Raw genomic sequence first — 22,100 nt, 5'->3', positions numbered from 1 at the left:
AGACTGGTCACTGATAAACGACAAACTAGCTTGATATCACGTGATTGATTACCTGCCTAACGGGGGCTAACACGAAGGCTAACTAGTGAAGCAGACGGCTCTCCAACTCTTTCATTTAGAGGTTGGGCTTCCTGTGGATAGGTTCTAGTCTTTCACGAGCAATATAAGCGACGCCTGTTTATTTTTGCTTTTCACGTTCAAAAAGTCAAATTTTTGTAGCCAACATGAAACTAGTAAGTAATTTCCTGAAACCTTTAGTTAGAAATCTGTTTTGAAGACTAAATTACCCAAGTCAAACATCCAATTGATTAACTACCCTCGGTTTTTTCCAGTACTGTTTAGGACGAGCTCCAAACTCGCCATGTTTCGTACTTCAGTTCAAACAGACGACCATCATGATGGATTGTGGATTGGATATGTCAAGTGTTAATCATTTTACACCTTTATCACTCGTCAATAAGTAAGTTGATGTTTATATGCTTTTCTTTCATACAGCTGTTGTGTTTTTCTCTTCCTATATTCGTACGTTTATTAAAGTCATGCGAATGTAAGAATTGCAGCCATATTAGATAAACCATTGTTCTTTCAATAATTCAGACTACGTACGGGTCTATCTGAGATTTATCAACCATTTTACACCGTTTTACTTCTCAATAAGTAGGCTAATGGCTTTTATCGTTTTTTTCCCTTGTCGTTGTTTCTTACTGCTTTTGTATTTTTTAAAGTGACAAAGTTATTAGATATTACCATTCTGAGATGTCATATTTATTAGGTCTTGATAAAGTACAGGTTCGGTAGTTTCATAATCTTGAATCCTGTTATTTTTAGTGAACAATTCAGCAAACTAAACCCATGGACATCAAGAGAAATACAAGACATTGAAGGATTCTCCTCACAGAATGTAAGTAGAGCAATCTTGACTTCAGTCATTACTGAGGTTTTTTGATATTCTGCAAACTTGGTAGTTGCAAGTTGCACGCTGAAATTAAATTTGTTTTATCGTTGCTGTCAATCAAAAATAATCAGTCAGTACCTTTTATGTTCTTGACTGGCGGCAGCAAAAAAACAAATTCACAACAAGCTGTTGCAATGTTGGAGTTCGCAGAATATTGAAAACCACAGTAATTGTTGTGACTTTTATCTAATCAAAGTACATTTTTTTCATAGAATCTTAAAGAAATATCTGGAAAGATTTTCATTGATTCTGAACCAGAGGTTTGTCCTCCGGAGGTAAGGGATACCAATCATAGCAGTTGAATTCCTAAAAGTGATTTTACAGTGTAAGATACATGTATGTACCATGGTAGTTATTACCCTGCGAGCAGGGGATTTTTTAAAAACCCTCTCCCATCTCCCATAGGCTTTTTCCTCTCCCCGTAGTTATAACATTAATACTGAATTCTTTGTTTCTTTAACAACTCGTACATAAACAGAGGATGGATCATCAAAACGAATTTTTCCTGCTCTCTGACTGGTTCAATAAACATGAAAGAATAAAATATCCTTTTTCTATTCGTTTATAATATTATTATTGCAGGCTGGCTTGATAGATTTTTCTACAGTTGATGTGATTCTGATATCAAACTATCATTTTATGCAAGCTCTACCTTACATTACAGAGGTCAGTCTCAAACAAGTTAAATAATAATTAAAAGCTGTAAAAGTAAAGGATAAAATTGAATGCACTACAATTACATGATATATTTCTCAATTTATTTTGATTTCAGTATTCAGGTTTTTCTGGAAAAATCTACGCTACTGAACCTGCAATTCAAATAGGAAGGTAAAGAATAATACCACTTGCTGCAAATCAATTGCAATTATGGCCAGTTTGGTGTAAAATATGCAGCTGTTGCAAACTGGAATGATGTTCCTCTTGAAATCAAAAATAGTTTATCGCTTAAAAGTTTCTGTACAAATTTCAAAAAATACCTCATATCTCAGTAAACTACAAGTTCTTATATTTATCTTGTAAATGTAAATCTTTACCGTAACTGTTTTCAACTTAAAAATGCTTGATTTCTATTTTGCTATTTTACTGTAAGTATAATATTCCGCCATTCACTATTTCTTTAAAATTGTTTACATTGGAGCAGGATCTTTCTTAGTTAACCCCTTTTGGGTTGTTCCTCCTGCACCTTTCCACTTCTTTCTTAAGTTCTATTTGTAATTCTTTGCTTTTTGTGTGTGGAAAAATAAAAACCTTTGAAACCTTTGAAATCAGTACCAAACCTTTCCCAATCATGGAAAAACAATTCTAGTACTACGCTTTATGTAGGAGGCCCTAAGTTTTCATTCTTTATATCTCATATCTAGAGATTTAATGCTTGAACTGGTGAATTTTGCTGAACGGGTTCCAAAGGTCAGCAAAGGGAACATGTGGAAAGAAAATGATGTGTTAAGGTACCTTAAAAGTATATATAATCCCACATCTGTATAATATATATTTTATATTATATTTATTCATTTATTAATTTAATCATTTTTCTCCAATCTTTAATAATATTTCTTATTTAAATAATGTGCAAATTAAAATCTTGAATATGATCAAATGCCTTCCCTTCTTTCCTTTCTTTCTTCCTTCCTCCTTCCCTCCTTTTCTCCCTCTATATCTCATTCCTTTGTTCACTCACTCCCTTCCTCCTTCATTTTTAAAAAACAATTTTAGATGTCTTCCATCATCAATAAGTGACAGTGCTCAGTCATGGAAAGTATTGTACAGGTAAAAATGTCATTATGCATGTTGTACAAAACTTAACTATGATCTCTGAATTAGTAATACCAGTCTCACCCAAAAGAAATAATAATGCCATATAAGAAAACTAAGCAAAGAATGTCAATAAAAGTGAACTGCATTCATATAAACTTTAAGAGAAAAATATTGTATAATACCCTCAGCAGGACTCAAACCCATGTCTTTAGTATTCTAGTCTAATTAAGAATGTTTGGCTACAAGTCAGTTTGTCTGTTTTACAATATAATAATTGTTTTATAGTAAACATGATGTCAAATCTTGCATATCTAAGATCCAGAGTGTTGGTTATGGGGAAAAACTGGTGAGTAAGTATAGTGAATAGATTTTCAGTTAACTCATTTGGTATATGGTAATAAAAAGATATAACTAGCTAAAAACTAGTGTTAGCTGCGTCGGTGTTTCTAATGAAACAGTAATGATGAAAAGGTAAATTATACACCGTGAAAAGATGAAAAAACTTACTGACGTTTCGGACGCTAGTCCTTCGTCGGAGTAAAAGAGGAAGGACGAAGACGAAGGACTAGCGTCCGAAACGTCAGTAAGTTTTTTCATCTTTTCACAGTGTATAATTTACCTTTTCATCATTACTGTTTCATTGGTATATGGTACATTTCTTTCTTGATATTGTTGTAATACTATCGAATAAGAATGGTTGGTTTAAGCAGTATATTTGAACTGTATAAGGTACTCCATATTTAACACATTAAAGCCCACGTGTAGTTGGTGGGGAAGAACAAGTCAACAATGCACTGCAAGCCTAACTACAACATATGATTACGTCATACTATTACATATACAATATATAAATCAATGATATAAATATGCTGCAAACTAAATAATGTCATTGTCTATTTCAATTTATTTCTTGTACAAGGATCTTTTTGGTGTTCTTCGTCTTACTGCTCTCAGTTCAGGGTTCTGTTTGGGAAGCTGCAACTGGATTGTGGAATCAGACTATGAAAAGGTATGAAGACAGTGCTTATTGCTGTTACTGTATGGGTCAGGGTAAAGGCTTAATGTCCTTATCAAAGATGATCTAACCATTGGTAGATGTAATTACAAAGACAGCACATTTATCTTAGTTATTTCAACCCTGATTGTTAGTCTGATTGTGGCTTCAGAACGCATGAGCTTATCTGCACAATCATTCGATGCCCAACCAACTGAGCCTACCAGGTGTTGAATACATGTTCACTTGGTATAGAGGATTTTCACACAATGTCACACCGGCCATGTTGGTGTACCAAAACAATAAATTTTCTATCCTCAGGGAATTTAACTCCATCTTCATACGAAAAATGTGCAGAAAGTTTGTATTGTTTGGTATACAAATATGGCTGCCTTGTCACATGAGTGAAAATGCTCTTTTGGTAATAAAATTTTTTTTTTTCAAATTTATTGCATGTTTGTTGTAATCTTGAAAGCTTTCTTTGCTGTTTAGATTTCCTATTTATCTTCTTCATCATCCTTTACAACACATCCCTTGCCTCTGGATCAGACACCACTGAAGAATAGTGATGTGGTCATTGCTACGGGACTGACAGAAGCACCAACGCAGAACCCTGATGCCATGCTTGGGGAATTCTGTACACACTTGTGTAAGCTGAGCAGTAATAGATGTTTACTTGAATGGATGGATGAATGAATAATAAAATGAGAAAGTGCATAAGTGAGCGGTTGAATGGATGACTGAATGAATGCATGGATGAATGAATGAGCGAACCAACAAATGAACCAATGAATGAACCAATGAATGAACAAACCAATGAACAAACAAATGAATGAAGGAATAAAGAGATGAATGGATGACTAAGAGTGACTGATAAAATGACTAAATAGATAGATGGATAGATTTATGAATGAAAACAAGCAAAAATTAATAATAATAATAATAATGATGATGATGATGATGATAATAATGATAATGATGATGATAATAATAATAATAATAATGATGATGATAATGATAATGATAATGATAATGATAATAATAATAATAATAAGACGAATATTTATGCAGGATAAAGACCCATCAACAATAATGCTGTTATCAATTGGGGTCCTGCTAAAAATAACATAAAGAAACTAAATGTTAAAAAAACTAAATGTAAAAAATAGTCTCTAAAATGTTAAAAATATAAATGAATGAATGAATATGTAATATAGTAATCATTAAGATAACAATGGTCACAGTTTTCATGTTTATTCATGTTTACTCTGTCTGTTTCTAGCTACCACCCTAAGAAATGGAGGAAATGTCTTGGTTCCTTGTTATCCTTCTGTAAGTATCATCATCTTTTATATATCAGGAGAATTTTTTTAGGGCAAAAAGTATGTACAGATCAGTGTTCAGAGTAAATTTTGTGTTTCTTATGACTTGGAATGACATGGATAGTCTCTGAGCAGGTTTTGTTTTGTTGAACCCCTCTGGCTGCTCTCTTTCTCCTTCAATTTAAAGCCAGAACAAAGGACAGAAAAAGACCTCTGTAAGCAGGGTACAAACAAGGCACACAGCACTATCAGACTACGTGTGCAGCCTGCAATATCACAATAGTCTACTTGGTCTTATTTCTAATTTAAAATATTCAACTGATTCTCATGTCTAAAATTCTTGTTTCAGGGTGTCTTGTATGACTTGTTTGAGTGTCTCTACTCCTACCTGGACAGCGCTAATCTTACATCTGTACCTATATACTTTATATCCCCGGTAGCTGACAGTTCTCTTGCTTATTCTAATATCTATGCTGAGTGGTAAGCCCTTAGAACAGATACACTACTCTACATAGCATGCTTGCTGTGAAACAATTACTAACACACTTAGAAGTATTTAGTTATTAACTGTTTAGTTGGTGAAATCACTCAGGCATGAACCAGAGAAAGACATGTTGGGTATTTGCTTTTGTTCCCAATGTTCTGTTCTGAAACCAGATCCCTCATAGCACCAGAGAATGGCAATAAGTAGGATCCATTGATCAAACCGATGACCATGAATGATGACAAATGTACTAGCATAGTATGTTTGTCCTCTATTTTGTTGGAATATCCTCTTTGTTTCCTACAGGTTGTGCCAAAGTAAACAAACTAAGGTTTATTTACCAGAACCTCCCTTTCCTCATGCCGAGGTATGTAGTAATTCCATTCATTCATTCATCCATCCATCCATCTGTCTGTCCATCCATCCATCCATCCATTATGATGTGCACAATTGCAGAACATTATTTTAAAGATTTTTTTCATTCCAACAGCTTGTCAAGATAGGAAGACTAAAACACTTTCCTAATTTACATGGTACGTAAAATAGATTATTCTTGAGGCAACATCTTTCCATGCTAATGCCAATAATTTTCAGAGCTGAGAATAGAAAAATAGCCAGACAGGACAAAGAAATGCTCATGAAATGCAAGGACCATGCAGCACCCTTTAAAAGGTTGAGGAGAAAGGGGGAGGAGAGGGGAATTAAATTGAAAATGCAGTAGACTAGTATAAGATAAAAATTGGTTTGGGGGGAGGGGGGGGGATGATACTTGAAAATTTGTGGTATAGGAAAATGTGTGCAGAATGCAACATTTGCAATGCAACATCATTACTACACTTTTAGCAAATGGACCACGAGTTTATCTGTTAAAATTACTGTCAAGTGTTATCTTCTATAAACAAAGTTAATTAATTAATTAATTGACAGCTCAATGATATTCAAGCTCCATTGTTGTGTTTACTTTTCTTGTGCTTGCAGATGGATTTAGCAGCTCTTACAAAACACCTTGTATAGTATTCACCAGTCACCCATCTTTGAGGTTTGGAGATGCGGTTCACTTCATGGAGATGTGGGGCAAATCACCAGTTAATACTGTTATATTCACAGGTATGGATCGATTATTACAACCTGTATTTCCTCCCTGCTCTGCTCTGCTCTGCTCTGCTCTGCTCTGCTCTGCTCTGCTCTGCTCTGCTCTGCTCTGCTCTGCTCTGCTCTGCTCTGCTCTGCTCTGCTCTGCTCTGCTCTGCTCTGCTCTGCTTTATCTGTCTCATTCTTTCTTATAGTATTTCTCAGTTATCTATTTTCTTCTGTTGTTGTTTTTAGAATCAGATTTCTCCTACCTCGAAGCACTAGCCCCTTATCAACCCTTGGCAATGAAGGTATGTGTTTTAATCCTGCACAACCAGGCGAAACCTGCGCGCATCAATCCAGGCTTTGGGTTTTGACACTATCAAGGCTTTGATTTTCCCCTCTAAAATAACGGTTGCGCATGAGAAGGCATATGAATATGGTTACAAGTCAAACAAAGAATCTAATTCTAAAGAGAATGACACGTGGTCTGAAATGGGGAAAAATCTCACTCAAGCTTGAAAGGTCTATTACTGACGCACACCCATGGTAGGTATGATAATAGACGGAATCCAAAACACGAGAAAACGTGCCGGCGTTCTCTGGTCGCTTTGGCATAACAAACGCTTTTTAGTTACACGTTTCTTATGATACTGCGTGTGCCTTGGACGTATATTGAAGGAAACAGGGTTCTGTTCTGCCTCAACTAAACACAATCATATTCTATCCACTTACTTTAGTTTGCAAGGGTGCTATTCAGTCGTTGCTAGAATTTTTTTTCTGGTAGCGAGAAACGAGCGAGTGAGTTTTACCGCTGAGTTATGGAGGATGGGGTGCTATTATAAATACAATAATATTTTATTCATTACCTTACAGGCGTGTTATTGTCCTATCGATCCGAGGCTTAATTTTGGACAAGCGAATAAACTATTACGGGAATTGAAGGTAGGCAAAGATTTGAATAGATTTTCACCACCTCCCGTTAAAAGGTTCCTGTAGAAGATTTTATCCCAATTTTCAGATATTGTTTTCTTGACGTTTTTAGCCTGGACATCTGGTTATTCCAGAAGTGTACACTCGAACCCCGGCTCTACTTCCACAGAGAACAGACTTAACTATACAAGATATGGTAAGTTGATGGGAATCAAGGGTGGATAAGTGGGAAGTGTACGTACTCGCCTCATTTCTGGGGTATTGCCTTCGATTTTCCGGCCCCTTGAGTAGAGAGTGTTAGGTCTCTCCCTTGATTCGAGAGTTTTATCCAGGTTCTCCGGTTTTCCTCCCTCAAACCAATTCACGCTCAATTCCAATTCAATCTGTGATCTAGCCGCATCCTGACTTTAATCAGCCCAAAGGTTGTATTAGGGTTCGAGAACATTTGAAAGGTGGTACCGGTACCTGTATTGTTAAATTTTCCATGAATAGAGAACCGTTGACAAGAGCTTGGTCCTATATTACTAGTAGTGTATAAAGTAAAACGTTCTGATATTATAATGTGAATGACAATGAACATCACTCTTTAGGATGGGGGTAATGTTCTCCCATTTCAGAGCATGCGTCATTCTCTTGAAAATAAGATTCTTTGTTTGAGTTGTATCCATATTTATGTGTCTTCTCATGCGCAACCGTTAAACAAAGGAATAATCCTCAAGGGAATGACACGAAAATGAAATGGGAAACCGATTCACCTTGAGATCTACTGAAATACGTTTCGACGTTTAACACTGGCGATCTTCGTGGCAATTTTCGGAAATATGAAATCTTTTGTCTCATCCTTCAAAAGAGACATTCGTCTAGGAAAATCTTGGTATCCTGAAAAAAACTTTACAAGTAAATTCTTTACCATTATTTATTATGGACAAATTCGCAAAACAATCGCAGCAAAAATCGCCGCAAAAATCGCTAGTGTAAACGGGGCTTAAAGCTGACGATGATGAGCTAATACAAATGTGTTTCTTTGACAGGAATGCCAAGTATCAACCATCGGTCATCTAGACATCTTAACTTTACCAGTATCAAGGGAGTATGAGAAAGTAATCTTGGACAACAGGGTAGGTAACCCGCGCAAAATTCATGCTAGATTGAATCTTTAAATAAATATAATTGCGTGGGATGCTGAATTGCAGCTGCTGCGAAACTGCAGTCATGCAGTTACTGTGAGAAAATGAGTGATCAGCGGGGTACTAGTTTAGGATTGCGTCGGTGTGTCGAATACAACAAGTAAATACGAAGGAAACTTAAACATCGCGTAAAAAAATCTGGAACGCTGCTTCTTCGTTGGAAAAAAAAAATATGGGTAGAAAATTTAAATGTTGGTAATAGTAGCGCTCGCACTGGATCTAGAGTCCCGTATGAGAGTCCTACATATTTCTGGAAGCTTGTAATGATACAGTTGTATTTAACTTACAATTTTCTTAGTGTACCTTTGAAGATATTTGATTCGAAGAAAAAGTTCGATATTTTCAAAAGTCGTGAAAGGTGGACACGCAAAGACACTCACTCGGGATAGCTTTGGGTCCCTAACCCTGATCTGTCCCCAGCTCAGACACACACAAGAAGCTAAATATCTAAAAACAATGGATTTCCAATATGTCTAGTAATAATATTTGCAACACTCGTCAAAGAAATCGTATTTTAATGGTTAAGAAGGTAATTACAGTTTGTTCAGTTGTAATCGTTATGAATCTTAAAGGTAAAAATACAAGTACCTAGTATCGATACTCGATCAGTTTTAGATCATTTTGTTGTGTTTTTTTTTAATCACTGGCTGGCTCAAAACCAAGTTAAGCGCATACGCAGTGAGTTGCTGGGCAGTTTCCGAGAGCACACATTTGATTGCACCAGTCATTCATGCCAGGCTGGGTATCGTAAGGTGGGATGGCCTTGCAGGGTCCGCTGGGTGGTGGTGGCTGGGTAACTGGTGGCTGGGTAACTGGTGGTTGGGTAGCAGGATCAGTAGGACCTATAGGAGGAGAAGGTCCACCACCACCAAGATATCTCTTGACTGCGTTCATCAATGGGTATGGTCCCTGACCACAAAAATTTCCACTGAAGTCATCCAAAGGAAGAGCCCAGAACATGGCACCAGCTAAACCCTTGGCTTTAATGATCTGATCGACCTTCAACTTTAAGCTGGATGGATCATCATATCCTACCCATTGGTCGTTGACATATCCGTAGGGTGCCTTGACTGCGCTCTGCTCCGTTGAGGTTCTCTTCAGATTCATTTTACAGATCTCGTAGTACGCCAAGAAACCAGATTCGCGAGTGTACTGTCCTTTTGTGGGGTTTCCACGGGCAGGTGCTCCCAAACCGTTATCGTTTGCGTTAACCAACTTGAATGCGCGACCATAGGTTCCCATGCCAAGAGCAATCTTATTGGCTGGTGCACCCTTGTCAATCCAATACTGAACAGCAAATGAAACTGTCAAGATCTCGCCTGGGGGTCCAACAAGAGCGGTGTGGTGACCAGTATTGGATTCCCACTTTCCACGCAAGTCGTAGGCCATCAAGTTGATCAAGTCAAGGATCTGAGCAATCTTAGGAACCTCGTAGGCCTTGTCGATGGTTCCTTTGCCTGCAGCTACGGCAGCGGTGAGGAGGAGTCTTGGTCTGTTTGTTTCTTGAGCCTCCCGTTTGAAAGCATCCAACAATTCCTGGCAAAGAACGGTAAACCTCTGCTTGTCCTCAGGAGGGGATCCACCACGATCCTTGACACCAGGGTACTCCCAGTCCAGATCAAACCCATCAAATCCCCACGTTCGCAGCAACTTGATGGAGGAGTCAATGAACACTTTCCTGGTGGCTGCTGTCCTCACCATCCTCGAGAAGGGGCTGTTGTAGTTCTCGTGGTTCCAACCGCCTACAGCCAACAGAGTCTTGAGAGCTGGGTTCTTCTTCTTAAGGTTATTGAACCTGGGGTAGAGTTTATCATCGTTCCATTCGAACATGGCCAATGTGTTGTCCTGTGCAATCTTTGCGAAGGAGTACACTAAATGGGTACAGAGAAACGGGTCGATGTTCTCAGGGAAGTATCTGCCAGCTCCTGGTCGGTACTGAGACCAGTTAGTGTGGTAACACACTCGGACATAGCTGCCCGTGGCGTAGGAAATAACTGCCAACAGCAATACGATCAAGAGTCTCATGATTACCCAACTCTTTGAATGCTGTGAATGGATTGTTGTTCAGTATTTATAGGTATTTTGCTAGAAGGAACCTTGTTCAGCTGAGTAAATGCTTCCACCAAAGAAAATCCCTAGGACATTTGAATGTTCTTTTTCGTATGTATTGTATTTACCTTCCTTGTTAACAGCTGGTTCCAAGGTAAACTCCTCGTACGAATGTTTACAGTTGTAGTTTTTTTGGTGACTCTCCTTGACATCAGCTGCTTGGTGTCCACTTGCATGAAACAGAAGCTCAACGGCTGACTTTGCAAGACTGAGTACACAATGTAACAACTTGTTTAAAAAAGATTAAATCTTATGATTTTTGTCTCAGAATCAAGAGTAATACACGTTTCGGTGTATTTACAAGATGTGCCTCCTTCTCCGCTCGATTTAGAATAAAATAAAACTTGGTCAAAAGTTTACTTACTCCATGGTTTTTCAGTATATTCAATTGTCCAGTTTTATTGACGAATTTCTTTTACTCGAGGTTTGATCATGAAGTTTCTTAAGCATAGATTTCCCATCTTTTATGGGAATACTCCCCATAGAAAAGATGTTCTTTATGATTACACTCTAGCATGTCAACTCGTATGCTAGGGCACGGGACATCAATACAGTGGTGGAGAGTCTGTTAACTAAAAAGCCAGTATATGGCTTTCTTTTTAGATTTACGGTACTTTTTATTCTTATTCTCAAATTTCCAAAATGAAATTGCTACCACCTAATCCTCCTTGGACTCGGATGTACACTTGGGATAGGTGTATTCCGTGGAAGGCCGTGAATGGCTATTTTTAAGGGTTGTATAAGAGATCACTGAAGGTGCTGCCTTTGCTCTAATAACATCAACAATAATTAGACCTTCATGGTGGCATGAATGGCCATGGAATGAATGGCTATACTTACAATGGTTAAAACAAAGTATAGCTTCCACTTTCATTGTTTATATATATATATTAATATCTCTTCTGGTGTCATTCATCTTGTGTTCTACAATTCTCTGTGGTAAATTTTTAAAATTTCTTTAATGACTTCCCTAATACTGAGATGGTCACTCGTCTATAATGAACAAGGTCAGGAATCCCTCGTATCTTCGTATATTTTTAACGAAATTTCAAGTTGTGATCTTTTTTCAAAGTTCTTATTATAAGTGTGGGTTTCTATAAATACCATGCACTCAAGGCAACAAAGGCAGAAGATCTTCAGTCTAAAGCCAAAAATCGAGACATCAGGCTGACTCGGTATTGAAATTACTGGTCAAGTTGAGGCTTGACTAGTCCTTTGGTCAAAACAATGAAAAATACCAAAAGAGATTTCAATCCTCAACAAAAGGGGATTCTTTAGTTTTGATCCATAGATTGGGAATTAATGTAATGGTTCTGTAGATAAATATAAGCTAACAGGAATATACAAAAGAAATCCTGCATTTTCTCCCAGGAACAAGCCGGGGTTTCTTTTTCATTGTTCTATCAGCTAATCCATACCCGAAAGATAATATGGTGAAAGATTTTCCACTTTGTTACTGAAGAAAATTTAGGTAAAAGTCAACGAAAACCAGGAAATTTATTAATTCCTTTCTGTTTTAACTTTCTTTTTATTCTGTGAGATTGGAACTGAATTAATCTAATATGCATACACGAAAACACTGAGGGCCTACTACAAACAGCTCATGTCCTCTGTATGTTACTGCGGTATGAGATTTACACAAGCTCGTGCACGGATTTCCAATACTTTGACATTTGAATGTAATATTGACAGAATAGGATAGACACTATGTGTTCATGTGTTTCGCCTGTGTTGTATCGCAACCGTCCCATCAGCTGTTACCTCCTTCTGTCTCTTTGTTAACACAGCCGTTATAGCTGTTCCGAGTATAGCTTTTGACCTTTTACCACAGGGAACCCGATCAGAGTTTTTGACGTCCTCACACACATTCCATTTTTGTAAAAGAAAATTGTCATTAAGACATAACGTTCTTCCGTCTAAATGTTATTCACATATTTTTTGGGATGTCGTATACCGTCGGGAACGTTTTTTGAGATTAGTTGAATTTAGTAATTTTGTAGCGTTTCGTGTTTCGAGTCTGAGGAAGAGTATTAAAGAAACTGAAAAAAACTCAAATTCTTTCGCAGGAAACTGATTCTTTCTCTTTTTAATTTTGATTTCATATTTAAAATAGTTGTCCTGTTAATTGAACTCGTGGTCCCACACCGTACAGTGGCGAATCCGTCAAAACAATTCCAAGGCGGTTGCTGTTACCTAGAAAAGCATCAGATAGCGTCTATATTTTTTTCAACCTCAAGGGAGGGGTGGGGGAAAGCCACCCAATCCACCCCTGAATCAGGCCTTGCCGTACCCGATTTTGGTGCCTTCTCGGCTTGGTTTCTGTTATCTAGTAAACCAAATCATTACTATCATATTTATTTATTTATTTATTTATTTTTTGCTGACAGTCCTCAATTCCAATTCTAATGTATTTTCTTTTATTAGATTTCAAATTTTCTCGTCCCGCGAGAAGTCAGGCCAGGTGTGGCTGTTGCCACGGTAACGGGTACCTTGGTAACCCAAGACAACAAGTACACACTCGAGCCACTTAACTTTGAACACGACGGACAAGAGCGAAGCCGAGAGTAAGTGATACTTTATCATTTACCATATATCATGCTCTTTGTAAATATTGATCATTTCATATTGATATACAGCTTTTTGGAAGAGCATTTTTATGAAGAGATCCCGTATTGAAATAAAGGATATGATGTGTGTATGTATGTATTCCATGAAGGGATTCAACGATAATTTCTAATGAGAAAGAAATGATTTTTTTTTTTTTTTTTTTTTTGCAGTCCAAAAAGTGATGCCAACAACAAACAGCCTTCAAGACATCTATGGGGATCTGTCTCAGTTGAAGACTTAATTCAATCTCTAGCCAAGGTAAATCATTTTAGTTGTCTCTGATTGGCTTAAAAATGATTGGGTTTATAACACACAGAAAAAAATTCGTATCGTGACTGTGTAATATTCTCACGGACCTGAAGGCCATTCTTCATATTTGCGGCAGTTTTGGGGCGACCTTTTGCATTTTGGGGCGACCTTTTGCATTTTGGGAAATTCAAACCGATCCGTTGCCCATCACTTTTAGCACTTTACTGACCAACTTGAAGTAACAAACCTTACTAAAGTAAAACTAACTTACTATTGTGAACCAATGACAGAGAGGCATTCATGATGTCAACACAGAGTCGAGTTCTGGTGGACACACCCTTCACTTGGTATGTAACTTCATTACGTGTTACTGTTCTGGTTTTGTGTGTGTTAAGTCCCCCATGCGTTTACGTAAATGTAGGGTGACCTGTATTCTTTGATCTTCATTCTTTTGTCTGTTGGCACCTATGTAAGCAGTGCTAAGTCTAATGTTATTCAGTGCTTTTTTCATCCCCTAGATCTTAGTCATGTCTGTCCTTGCTTCACCTTCCAGCCTAGTGTCAAATGGCACATTGAGGTGCCTTGTCACATCTTAAGCTAATGACACTAATGTTGTGGATGGATGCTCTTTCGAGCAATTAAAATTGACATTTTTGCATTTTCAGCCAGAAGATGACGCTATGATCCAGTTGGATCGAGGCAGCACCCACATCATCACTCATGGAAATGAGCTCCTCAGAATTCGAATACGAGATGCCTTACTAGACTGCTTACCCCAGTTTTAGGCAAAAACTTTCATTTTATGATATTTTATTATAATTTCCCAATATAAGGTTAAAAAAACCAAACCATATATGTACATAGTTTTTCAAAAACTGCATTCCAATTCCTAGGCAATAATAAATATTACAGAACTAGCAGAAGCCATATCTCATAAGATTCCGTTTATGTCCAAGCAAGATTTTCAGTTCAGAAACATAAATTTTGGAATTATTTCTTTACAGGTATACTTACAACTGATTTATTTTCATTCCGAAAATACACCTATTTCAGAAAAAAAAAAAAAAAACATCGCCAAAAGCGATAGGCGATTGGTCGTCCTGAGATGGAAATGGTTTAGTTCACTAACGAACAACATTGAATCAGTCTCAACACTAAAGTCCATGTTCTTGACGAGAATAAGAAGCAGAAACACCTGAAGTCATTCCAACTATTCTTGGATCTTGGAATGGCCTACTAGGTTGGACTGATAAAATTGAAGTTGTTGTGCACTAAAGAACGATTGCTCTTTTAAGACTAATCGCCCAGATATTTGAAATAAACCGATATTCGAAAGGAGCTAGTTTACGATATAGCGGTGAGTATTCTCCTCATTATTACAAGACGTTCTTTTAGTGATTTCAAGCCAAGCAGGTTGATTTGCGTTTTAGGGTCGAGCGGGCAGATGGCTATTAACCACCACAGCCATTGTGGACCATGAGGAAGCTTCTCTGCATTGTCATCCCACGGTGGAAAGTCACTCACTGAAGTCACGATCCGTCTCTGAAAAGTAAGCGAGTAACCATTAATACAAGCGGCTCAATGAATTTATCATGGTATTTAGAAATGTTGATGGTGCTTAGAAGAATTGAAAACTGAAGAACCTGGGAAAAACTTGAAGAAAGAAATATCAGACTCTGGCCGGTTCACAACCGACGACAGGTTCTTGAGAGCTCTGTCCCATTAGGCACCCATGAAAAATAGTTAAGGAAAAAAACTTTTGCAAATACTTACTCTCACTAGCAATGGTAAGTTGTCAAACCATCGCTTCGCTTCGCCGTACACTTCACTGATAACACGTTTGAGTTCGGCTGAAGAAAATGTGAACAAAACAAAACGCTAATATCAGAAAATTGTCGAGTAGTTTCTCCTGCCCCTCGATACAGGTTGATTTGGTGGAAAATACAAGTAACGGTAAGAGGGGTGACTTACCTTCTTCTTCTGCTGCTTCAACAGGCTCGTCTGCTATCCACTCCACTTTAGCTACACTATATCCATCACGCATTCCTTTGCTTAATACCTGCAAAGTAGGCAAAATTGAACTCGGCAAGTCACTAGTAACCATTGGTTACTTGGCAAGTATTTCGATGGTTAAGACACAACGCAGTGTTGTAAAAAAGAGTCCTCTTTACGTTGGGCCTAATGTTTTCCCATTTCAGTATTAGTTCAGTTATTACTTATTCAGTTCACACACTGTGATAAGCTCCGTGCCGTGCCCGTGATGTGATTGGACTCGCAACGTGATTAGGTCTGACAGTGCAATGCGGCTATGAAAACCAGCAATGCCTGTAGTTTATTGGACGTTTAAAACTCTATATTTTAGGGTGTACCTTAAATCTCCGCCCTCCGATAGTATTCACGAACGACCGTCCATCAGCTAGGAACTGGACATTAATGATTTCAAGCATTGTTCCATACTCTGAAAAGCTAGAAGAAAACAGTTGCTCGATGAAATAAAGTCATGACAAACGATTGGAATGGGTGATGACAATATTATGGGAAACCCATGCATGCCAAACTGTTTGGACGAAATGATGATTTATGATGGCAATGATGATGGTGATGATGGTGATGATGCAGATGATTGATACAATGTGATCAAAAACATGTTGTAGTCCCACCCTGTATCTCCATCGTAAGCACACATGCCAAACTGTTTGGATGTAATGATGATCGATGGTCGCAGTGATGATGGTGGTGGTGATAAATGTGATGACATGATGTAGTCTCACACTGTATCTCATCAATGTAAACACACATGCCAAACTGTTTTGGTTTAATGATGATGATAAAAAATGTGAAGAATATAATGTAATCTCACCCTGTATCTTCATCGTAAGCACACATGCCAAACTGTTGGGATCCAGACTCCATGCATTGCCTCACCATCAGTCTGTACCGGGGCTCAAAAATATGCAAAGGGCAAGCCATCATGGGAAATGCTAGGGTACATACGAAGATTGGGATGTCATCTGCAGTGTTGCTTGCAACGCTTGGAGAAAAAGAAATCGCTCGATAAATCTATACAGCTTACAATAATAACGCCAAAATTGGTTTTCATACTGAAGTCTAAAAAGTCATTTTGGCAACTCCATACTATTAAGTATTTTCAAAAACCTCAATTTGATTTTAAGTGCATCCGTCTAATCCCACTTTCCCGCCAAAATAATAAGCAAGTTTCCGTTTTCCCATTCCAGTAGTTGTTACAAACTTATTTCAATAAAATTAGTCGCCTGAAAAGCCACAAGGCCCAATGACTGACAATAAGTCTTGATGGACTTGAGTTGTACCAGTTACGTTACAGTTTCACCTCCCGTGAGCATCCTCAAGCTACAATTTGTATCAAAACCTTTCCTTGTTGAACTGTAAAAAGTAAAGTGTTTCAGTCCCATGGCGTTAACTCAGCGATCTCGGCTTTGAAGGATTTTTGTGGCAATTTTTGTTGAAATAAATATCAGCGTGCACTTGTTCAAATACCTGGCAAGCCTCTCCATCTCTTCAAGATGAATCTTTTTTCTTTCATCATACTGTCCCGTTAGGTAAGTCTGCATGATTTTCTCGATGCCAATGGTTACAGCCTGTTGAAATGAAAGAGTAAGTAAAGACGAGAGATTTAAGCTACGCAGGGACAGGGTGAAACATTGCGCGTAATGTTACAGGCAATCAATGTTGCGAGCCATGTCACAGGACACGATTTGTTGCAAGCAGTGTTGCTGAAGTGGAAAACAATCCGTGTTACGAAAAGAATTAACTGTACAGCGCTTAAAACGACTTTTATATTAGCTCGATCCAGGGTTTTTAATCAAATCAAACCCCGCGTCTCTGGACATTTACTTTATAATTAATAGCTCTTTAACACCCCAAATCAAAAATGTTTTACCTGATTACTCAAAGCCAAAACCTGTGGAAAAAATGTTCAGAAGAAACATTAACAAAACTATTAATAATTAACATACATTAATGATACCCAAACTGCTATTCATTCTAAATAACTATTTTATTCTTAATACAAGGTCTGATTGTACGTATGGTGGATAGCCCTATTCAACAGATAAAATTTATTGGATAAGAGCGTCGGCTTATCTCTTTGGTTGATGGAACACCTGAAGCCTACAAGGTAATGGCATGAAAAGAGAAAATATATTATAAAGGAACAGAAGATCGAAATGGGAGTTGCAGAAGAGAGAGTACCTGAGAGAGCGAACCTCGACAAATTGGACAGCCAGGGTTATGATCAAGGCTGCGGTTGAGACAACTTCTACAGAAGACATGACCACATGGTGTTGTGATAGGCTCGTAGAAAAGTCTGTACAAGAATATACGACCATTAGAGCATGAAAAGTATGCCATCTTTAAAGGCGCTTGTTATCTTTTATTGTCCCTAGCGATGATTGCGACATGATACTCTCTTGACTCCAGAAGAGTTATTAAGGGAAATTTTGAGTCTAAAATGCGCCGTTTTAGCGACTTAGGAACATCTTTGGATGAGATGCAAAGTGCGTACTATCCAATCACAAGATGCGCAGCATCATTCAAAGGCTGAAACCTGCATCCAATCAGCCAATTATAGTTCAGTATAGACTGACAAAATTTATGACGTGATCTCACCTACAGCACAAGGTGCATTCAAAGTCCTCTGCATCACAATCTTTCCAGCTGACTATTTCTTTCTTAGCTTTCTTCTCACATGGTTCTGTACGAGACACATCGGTCGTTAGCATGAATCCATACCGATATTTACTATAGATCACGATGTGGGGAAAGATAGTTATACAATTGCTTAATTTTTTTTTGGCAAACCATGGAATATCTCACGAGCCACTGTGTTTACTCAGAATATTCAAGTGAAAAGTGGGTTATTCCATCGTGCCACAAGAAAGCATTATATTGTATACTATTTCATCACACGCCTATACCTAAAAATATAGTCAAGAAATTGAAAACTCCACAATGCCTGAAAAGAGGAAACAGTGGAATACCGCTGAATATACAACGACTTTCCTGAATTCTAATTGGTCTTGCATTCCGATAATTTTACGTAACGTTTTCATGCTCATGGAAATAAAATGGCTGCTGCATGATAAAGCGAGGTCCATAAGACATAAAAACGTCAACTAACCGTCTGATTCATCTTTGACTGATTCTTGGTCGTCTGGTACTTTTAAATTCTCAACCATTTTAATCAATTCTTTTAGCTGACACTTTTCTTCATTAGCATTTTTTTCCTGCAACTCGATGTCTTCAGAGTTTTGTCTTGACGTCATGTGAAGTTGGTGAAACATCTTCAGTACAACCTGCATGATAACATGAAATAGAAGAAAAAAATATAATTATTCCAGTTATGGCTACTAGCGTTGTACTTAATCCACTACCAAGTCAGCAGGACAGATTTTAGAAATGCACAGAAAGAGGTTGACCATTAGAGACTATCACTGTAAAATCCCTATGTAACTTACAGAAGAACTTACAGACTTTATATTGGTAAACTCTATAACAATCCCCTATACTTTAATTATTATTTTTGACTGTTTTTATACATTTCCACATGATTACATGTAAATATTAGAGTTTTTATAATACACTTGACAAAATTACTCGATTCTGATTGGACAAGAGGAGTACAATTAAATCCCAAATTGTACTCTTAGAGTCCCTATTAAGTTGCTCAATTTTTTGAGCGTTTTTATTACGCAATTTGGAATTTATAGATACTCATGATGTTTTGAAAGTTCTTAAATTGGAATCGCCTAAAAGCTCGTACAAATTTTGAAAACTTTCAAAAACATATTTCGAATTGAACTCCAGATTGTGCAATTTCCTATACAAATAATACAGGTGTCAAAAAAGGGGGAAAGGGTTGGGGGTTTGAAGGACAATTATTACAGCATGTTAATGTCCTCACAATCCCTGGCATTGCCATTTAATTTCTTTCTTTCTCAATCCTAAAGGACTACTTACCTCAACTGTTGACTTCTTGATCCAAACATTAGTTAAGTCTCTGGAAAGACACTGAAGAAATGCAACAGCTGCCTCTGTATCTTTCTGTAATCCAAGCAATGCACAGCCCTTTCTGTAGTAGCCCTAAGGAAAGAGTCACTTAATTCAGTTATCCACACTGCTTTATAGAATATGAGAATAATGATAATAATAATCACATAGAAAATTGATGAAACAGACAAAAAGAACTCGGAAACAAAATTCTGAGTCCCAGATGGAATTTGAACCCACAACTTCATCTGACTGGTACATGGAGGGTGGTGGGTTTGGTTTGATGAAATTTGAATGGTGATGGGAGTTAATTTTTGCTGAGGGAAAAAAACTGGAGAACTGTCAAAAAAAGACCAAGAGAGAATCCAACTAGCATGATATGACATAAACATACTACATCTAGTTTACACTGGTGAGTTACCGATGGGTGAGATTGAGCCAAACATAACAAATTCCCACCTACTCCCCCCCCCCAAAAAATTTTGTTGGCTTAAAATTTCTAGATCTTTCTTTTCACATTAAGTGTGATGACAGAATGTCAATATCCATTGATTATAGGGTTTGAATATTACCTTTGGCCAGTCAGGGTACAGTTCACATGCTTTTATTGCATTTTTCAGTCCTTCCTGGAATCTCCCAAGTTGTGTCATGACATGTGAGATGTTGCTCCATAGCAGAGGATTATCAGGATCTGGTGATAAAATTTATATAGCTTGGTTATCGAAGCAATGAAATGATTGTGTAATTAGCCTAATTTCACACTAAAGAGGGTTTGGGTGGAGGTAGACAAGCCATGCTTTATAAAGAATACAATATCAAGATACTCAATCTCCTGATTGATATCTAGAGTTAGAATCAATACTTTGATATTTGAACTTGAACACATATGCAAATTCCAGTCATACTGCCCCACGCCACTTACATGCCATGTTTGGTCAAGCATCCTACGCAGATGTTCTTAATGTTGACAAGGTGACGACTTCTTAAAAACTTTTCTATTACATTTTCTTGTAAAAAAAAAACCTAGAAACTACTTATCGAAACTACTTCAAACTTTCCCAATTTAGAAATATTTGTATGCCCTTTTCAAACACAACGTTTCTGGGGTGAAAGCATGGAGTCAATTGAAAAATTGAAATTTAATAAATGTCACACAATATAGATAGGTGATACGAGGCAGTAAGAGGCTGGTGATGAAAATGATATAAATTCCGTAAAATCTAATACATAAATAGAAACCTACATTATAGGGGGCCAGGGGGACCCACCATCCCCAACGCTTTTCCAATGAATAAAGCTATAATGGAAGGACCATTCCGGATAATATTCAAGGAAAATATCTAACTGTACGCAAAAAAAAACCCTGCAAGGGTTGAACCAAAATGTAAATATCATGCAACCAAAATTCCTGCAATCCCCTAAGCCCTTTGTTACGTAACAATTATAGTTATGCAAAAACAATTTTTTCATAAAAATATATGTCCATTAACTCACGCTAGTTTAAGAGCTTCTAGATATTTTTCAAGTGCTTGTTCTGGTTTATTTTCTTTCAGAAGATCATTTCCTTCTATTCGTAAGTTCGCAGCTTTCACTTCATTCGAGTAGTGCTTATTCATTATAGCTTGTAACACAACATTTACTTTGACTTTATACGAACAGAACGGCTTGGAGCAGACTTTGCAGACTTTGTTTTGTAATTTAGCGATACAGGATTGGCAGTTCGTGTGTCCACAAGGAAGTGTTATAGGATCTAGTGTAATTCCCTTACAGACGGGACAGAGAATAAGTTCGTGGGTATGAGAATATATAGTCTGTTGTGAAAGCACCACAGTGGAAATTTTATTAACAAGTCCATCGATAAACGGCACAATGTCTGTCTCTTTGAGCACAGATATCCCTAAGGCATTCCTGTAGCAGGCCACGGCATCATTAAACCGATTTAGAAGAATTAAAGTCTGTGCTTTCCCCAAAAGTACTTCGAATTTGTGACTCCCCTCTTCGGCGAGCAGACGTTCGTATATCAACAAAGCATTTTCGTAATTTCCTTTGGATATTTCTTCCTTCGCTTCTTTATCCATCCTTTGCAAATGCCAACACAAAGAAACAAGTTTTCTTCTAAAGCTTCTTAGGACTTCAACGGGACATAATATTACAGAACTCCGAGTATCCAAGTCCATGTAATATGTTATTCTCTTCTGGACGACCAGTTTGAGAAGCATATTATATAATATTCACTACGTCACGTGAATCATCATAAACAAATAATTATATGCATGTAAAGGGATTAATAAATGAACTGTATAGTTACGTAATAAATGAAGGTGTGAAAGTAAAGGTGGGTAAAACAGAGAAGAAGAAAATCGCAGGCAAGAATATTTCAGACAATATAATGATAGTAATCTTAGTA

The 22,100-nt window shown here is 37.5% G+C and overlaps 3 protein-coding genes across 3 annotated transcripts; 1 reads left to right on the top strand and 2 right to left on the bottom strand.

The window, feature by feature from the left end:
• The first annotated feature begins 183 nt into the window (after window positions 1-183).
• On the top strand, window positions 184-14,589 carry LOC116307679 (integrator complex subunit 9 homolog). The gene is made up of 24 exons (XM_031717955.2): window positions 184-233; window positions 333-460; window positions 829-901; window positions 1,168-1,230; window positions 1,538-1,621; window positions 1,728-1,783; window positions 2,317-2,403; window positions 2,669-2,722; window positions 2,996-3,056; window positions 3,630-3,719; window positions 4,197-4,353; window positions 4,987-5,036; window positions 5,376-5,506; window positions 5,817-5,877; window positions 6,001-6,043; window positions 6,489-6,617; window positions 6,837-6,892; window positions 7,458-7,526; window positions 7,627-7,710; window positions 8,546-8,632; window positions 13,235-13,374; window positions 13,588-13,675; window positions 13,957-14,013; window positions 14,332-14,589. The coding sequence occupies exons 1-24, from the start codon at window positions 225-227 to the stop codon at window positions 14,449-14,451; spliced, it is 1,977 nt and encodes a 658-aa protein (XP_031573815.1). The 5' UTR covers window positions 184-224; the 3' UTR covers window positions 14,452-14,589.
• On the bottom strand, window positions 9,200-10,761 carry LOC116307680 (chitinase-3-like protein 1). The gene has a single exon (XM_031717956.2). The coding sequence runs from the start codon at window positions 10,724-10,726 to the stop codon at window positions 9,365-9,367; it is 1,362 nt and encodes a 453-aa protein (XP_031573816.1). The 5' UTR covers window positions 10,727-10,761; the 3' UTR covers window positions 9,200-9,364.
• On the bottom strand, window positions 14,460-21,933 carry LOC116307678 (LON peptidase N-terminal domain and RING finger protein 3). Its single transcript, XM_089038706.1, has 13 exons — window positions 21,191-21,933; window positions 20,266-20,386; window positions 19,664-19,786; window positions 18,825-18,999; window positions 18,314-18,398; window positions 17,897-18,011; window positions 17,586-17,606; window positions 17,183-17,283; window positions 16,527-16,697; window positions 16,036-16,132; window positions 15,638-15,725; window positions 15,440-15,516; window positions 14,460-15,208 (listed from the first exon to the last, which is right to left on the bottom strand). Exons 1-13 carry the CDS (start codon window positions 21,910-21,912, stop codon window positions 15,011-15,013), a joined length of 2,094 nt encoding a protein of 697 aa, XP_088894832.1. The 5' UTR covers window positions 21,913-21,933; the 3' UTR covers window positions 14,460-15,010.
• Window positions 21,934-22,100: the final 167 nt, after the last annotated feature.

The sequence above is a fragment of the Actinia tenebrosa genome, unplaced genomic scaffold, assembly GCF_029948245.1.
Source record: "Actinia tenebrosa isolate PJP-AT-01 unplaced genomic scaffold, QUT_ActTen_1.0 PGA_scaffold6__47_contigs__length_16458017, whole genome shotgun sequence".
NCBI classification, from domain to species: domain Eukaryota; kingdom Metazoa; phylum Cnidaria; class Anthozoa; order Actiniaria; family Actiniidae; genus Actinia; species Actinia tenebrosa.
Note: the sequence above shows the minus strand (reverse complement) of the source record. Positions and strands in the feature narration are given on the sequence as shown.

What these genes read in the sequence shown, in the direction of transcription:
- LOC116307679 (XM_031717955.2), top strand. An exon ending in CTCCCTTTCCTCATGCCGAG is followed by an intron (nt 5,878 to 6,000) that starts GTATGTAGTAAT and finishes TCATTCCAACAG; the next exon opens with CTTGTCAAGATAGGAAGACT. An exon ending in AAGTAATCTTGGACAACAGG is followed by an intron (nt 8,633 to 13,234) that starts GTAGGTAACCCG and finishes TTCTTTTATTAG; the next exon opens with ATTTCAAATTTTCTCGTCCC.
- LOC116307680 (XM_031717956.2), bottom strand. Translation starts at nt 10,726, where the DNA reads ATGAGACTCTTGATCGTATTGCTGTTGGCAGTTATTTCCTACGCCACG.
- LOC116307678 (XM_089038706.1), bottom strand. Translation starts at nt 21,912, where the DNA reads ATGCTTCTCAAACTGGTCGTCCAGAAGAGAATAACATATTACATGGAC. An exon ending in GCTTACGATGAAGATACAGG is followed by an intron (nt 16,133 to 16,526) that starts GTGAGATTACAT and finishes GTTTTCTTCTAG; the next exon opens with CTTTTCAGAGTATGGAACAA. An exon ending in ACTTACCATTGCTAGTGAGA is followed by an intron (nt 15,209 to 15,439) that starts GTAAGTATTTGC and finishes CTTACTTTTCAG; the next exon opens with AGACGGATCGTGACTTCAGT.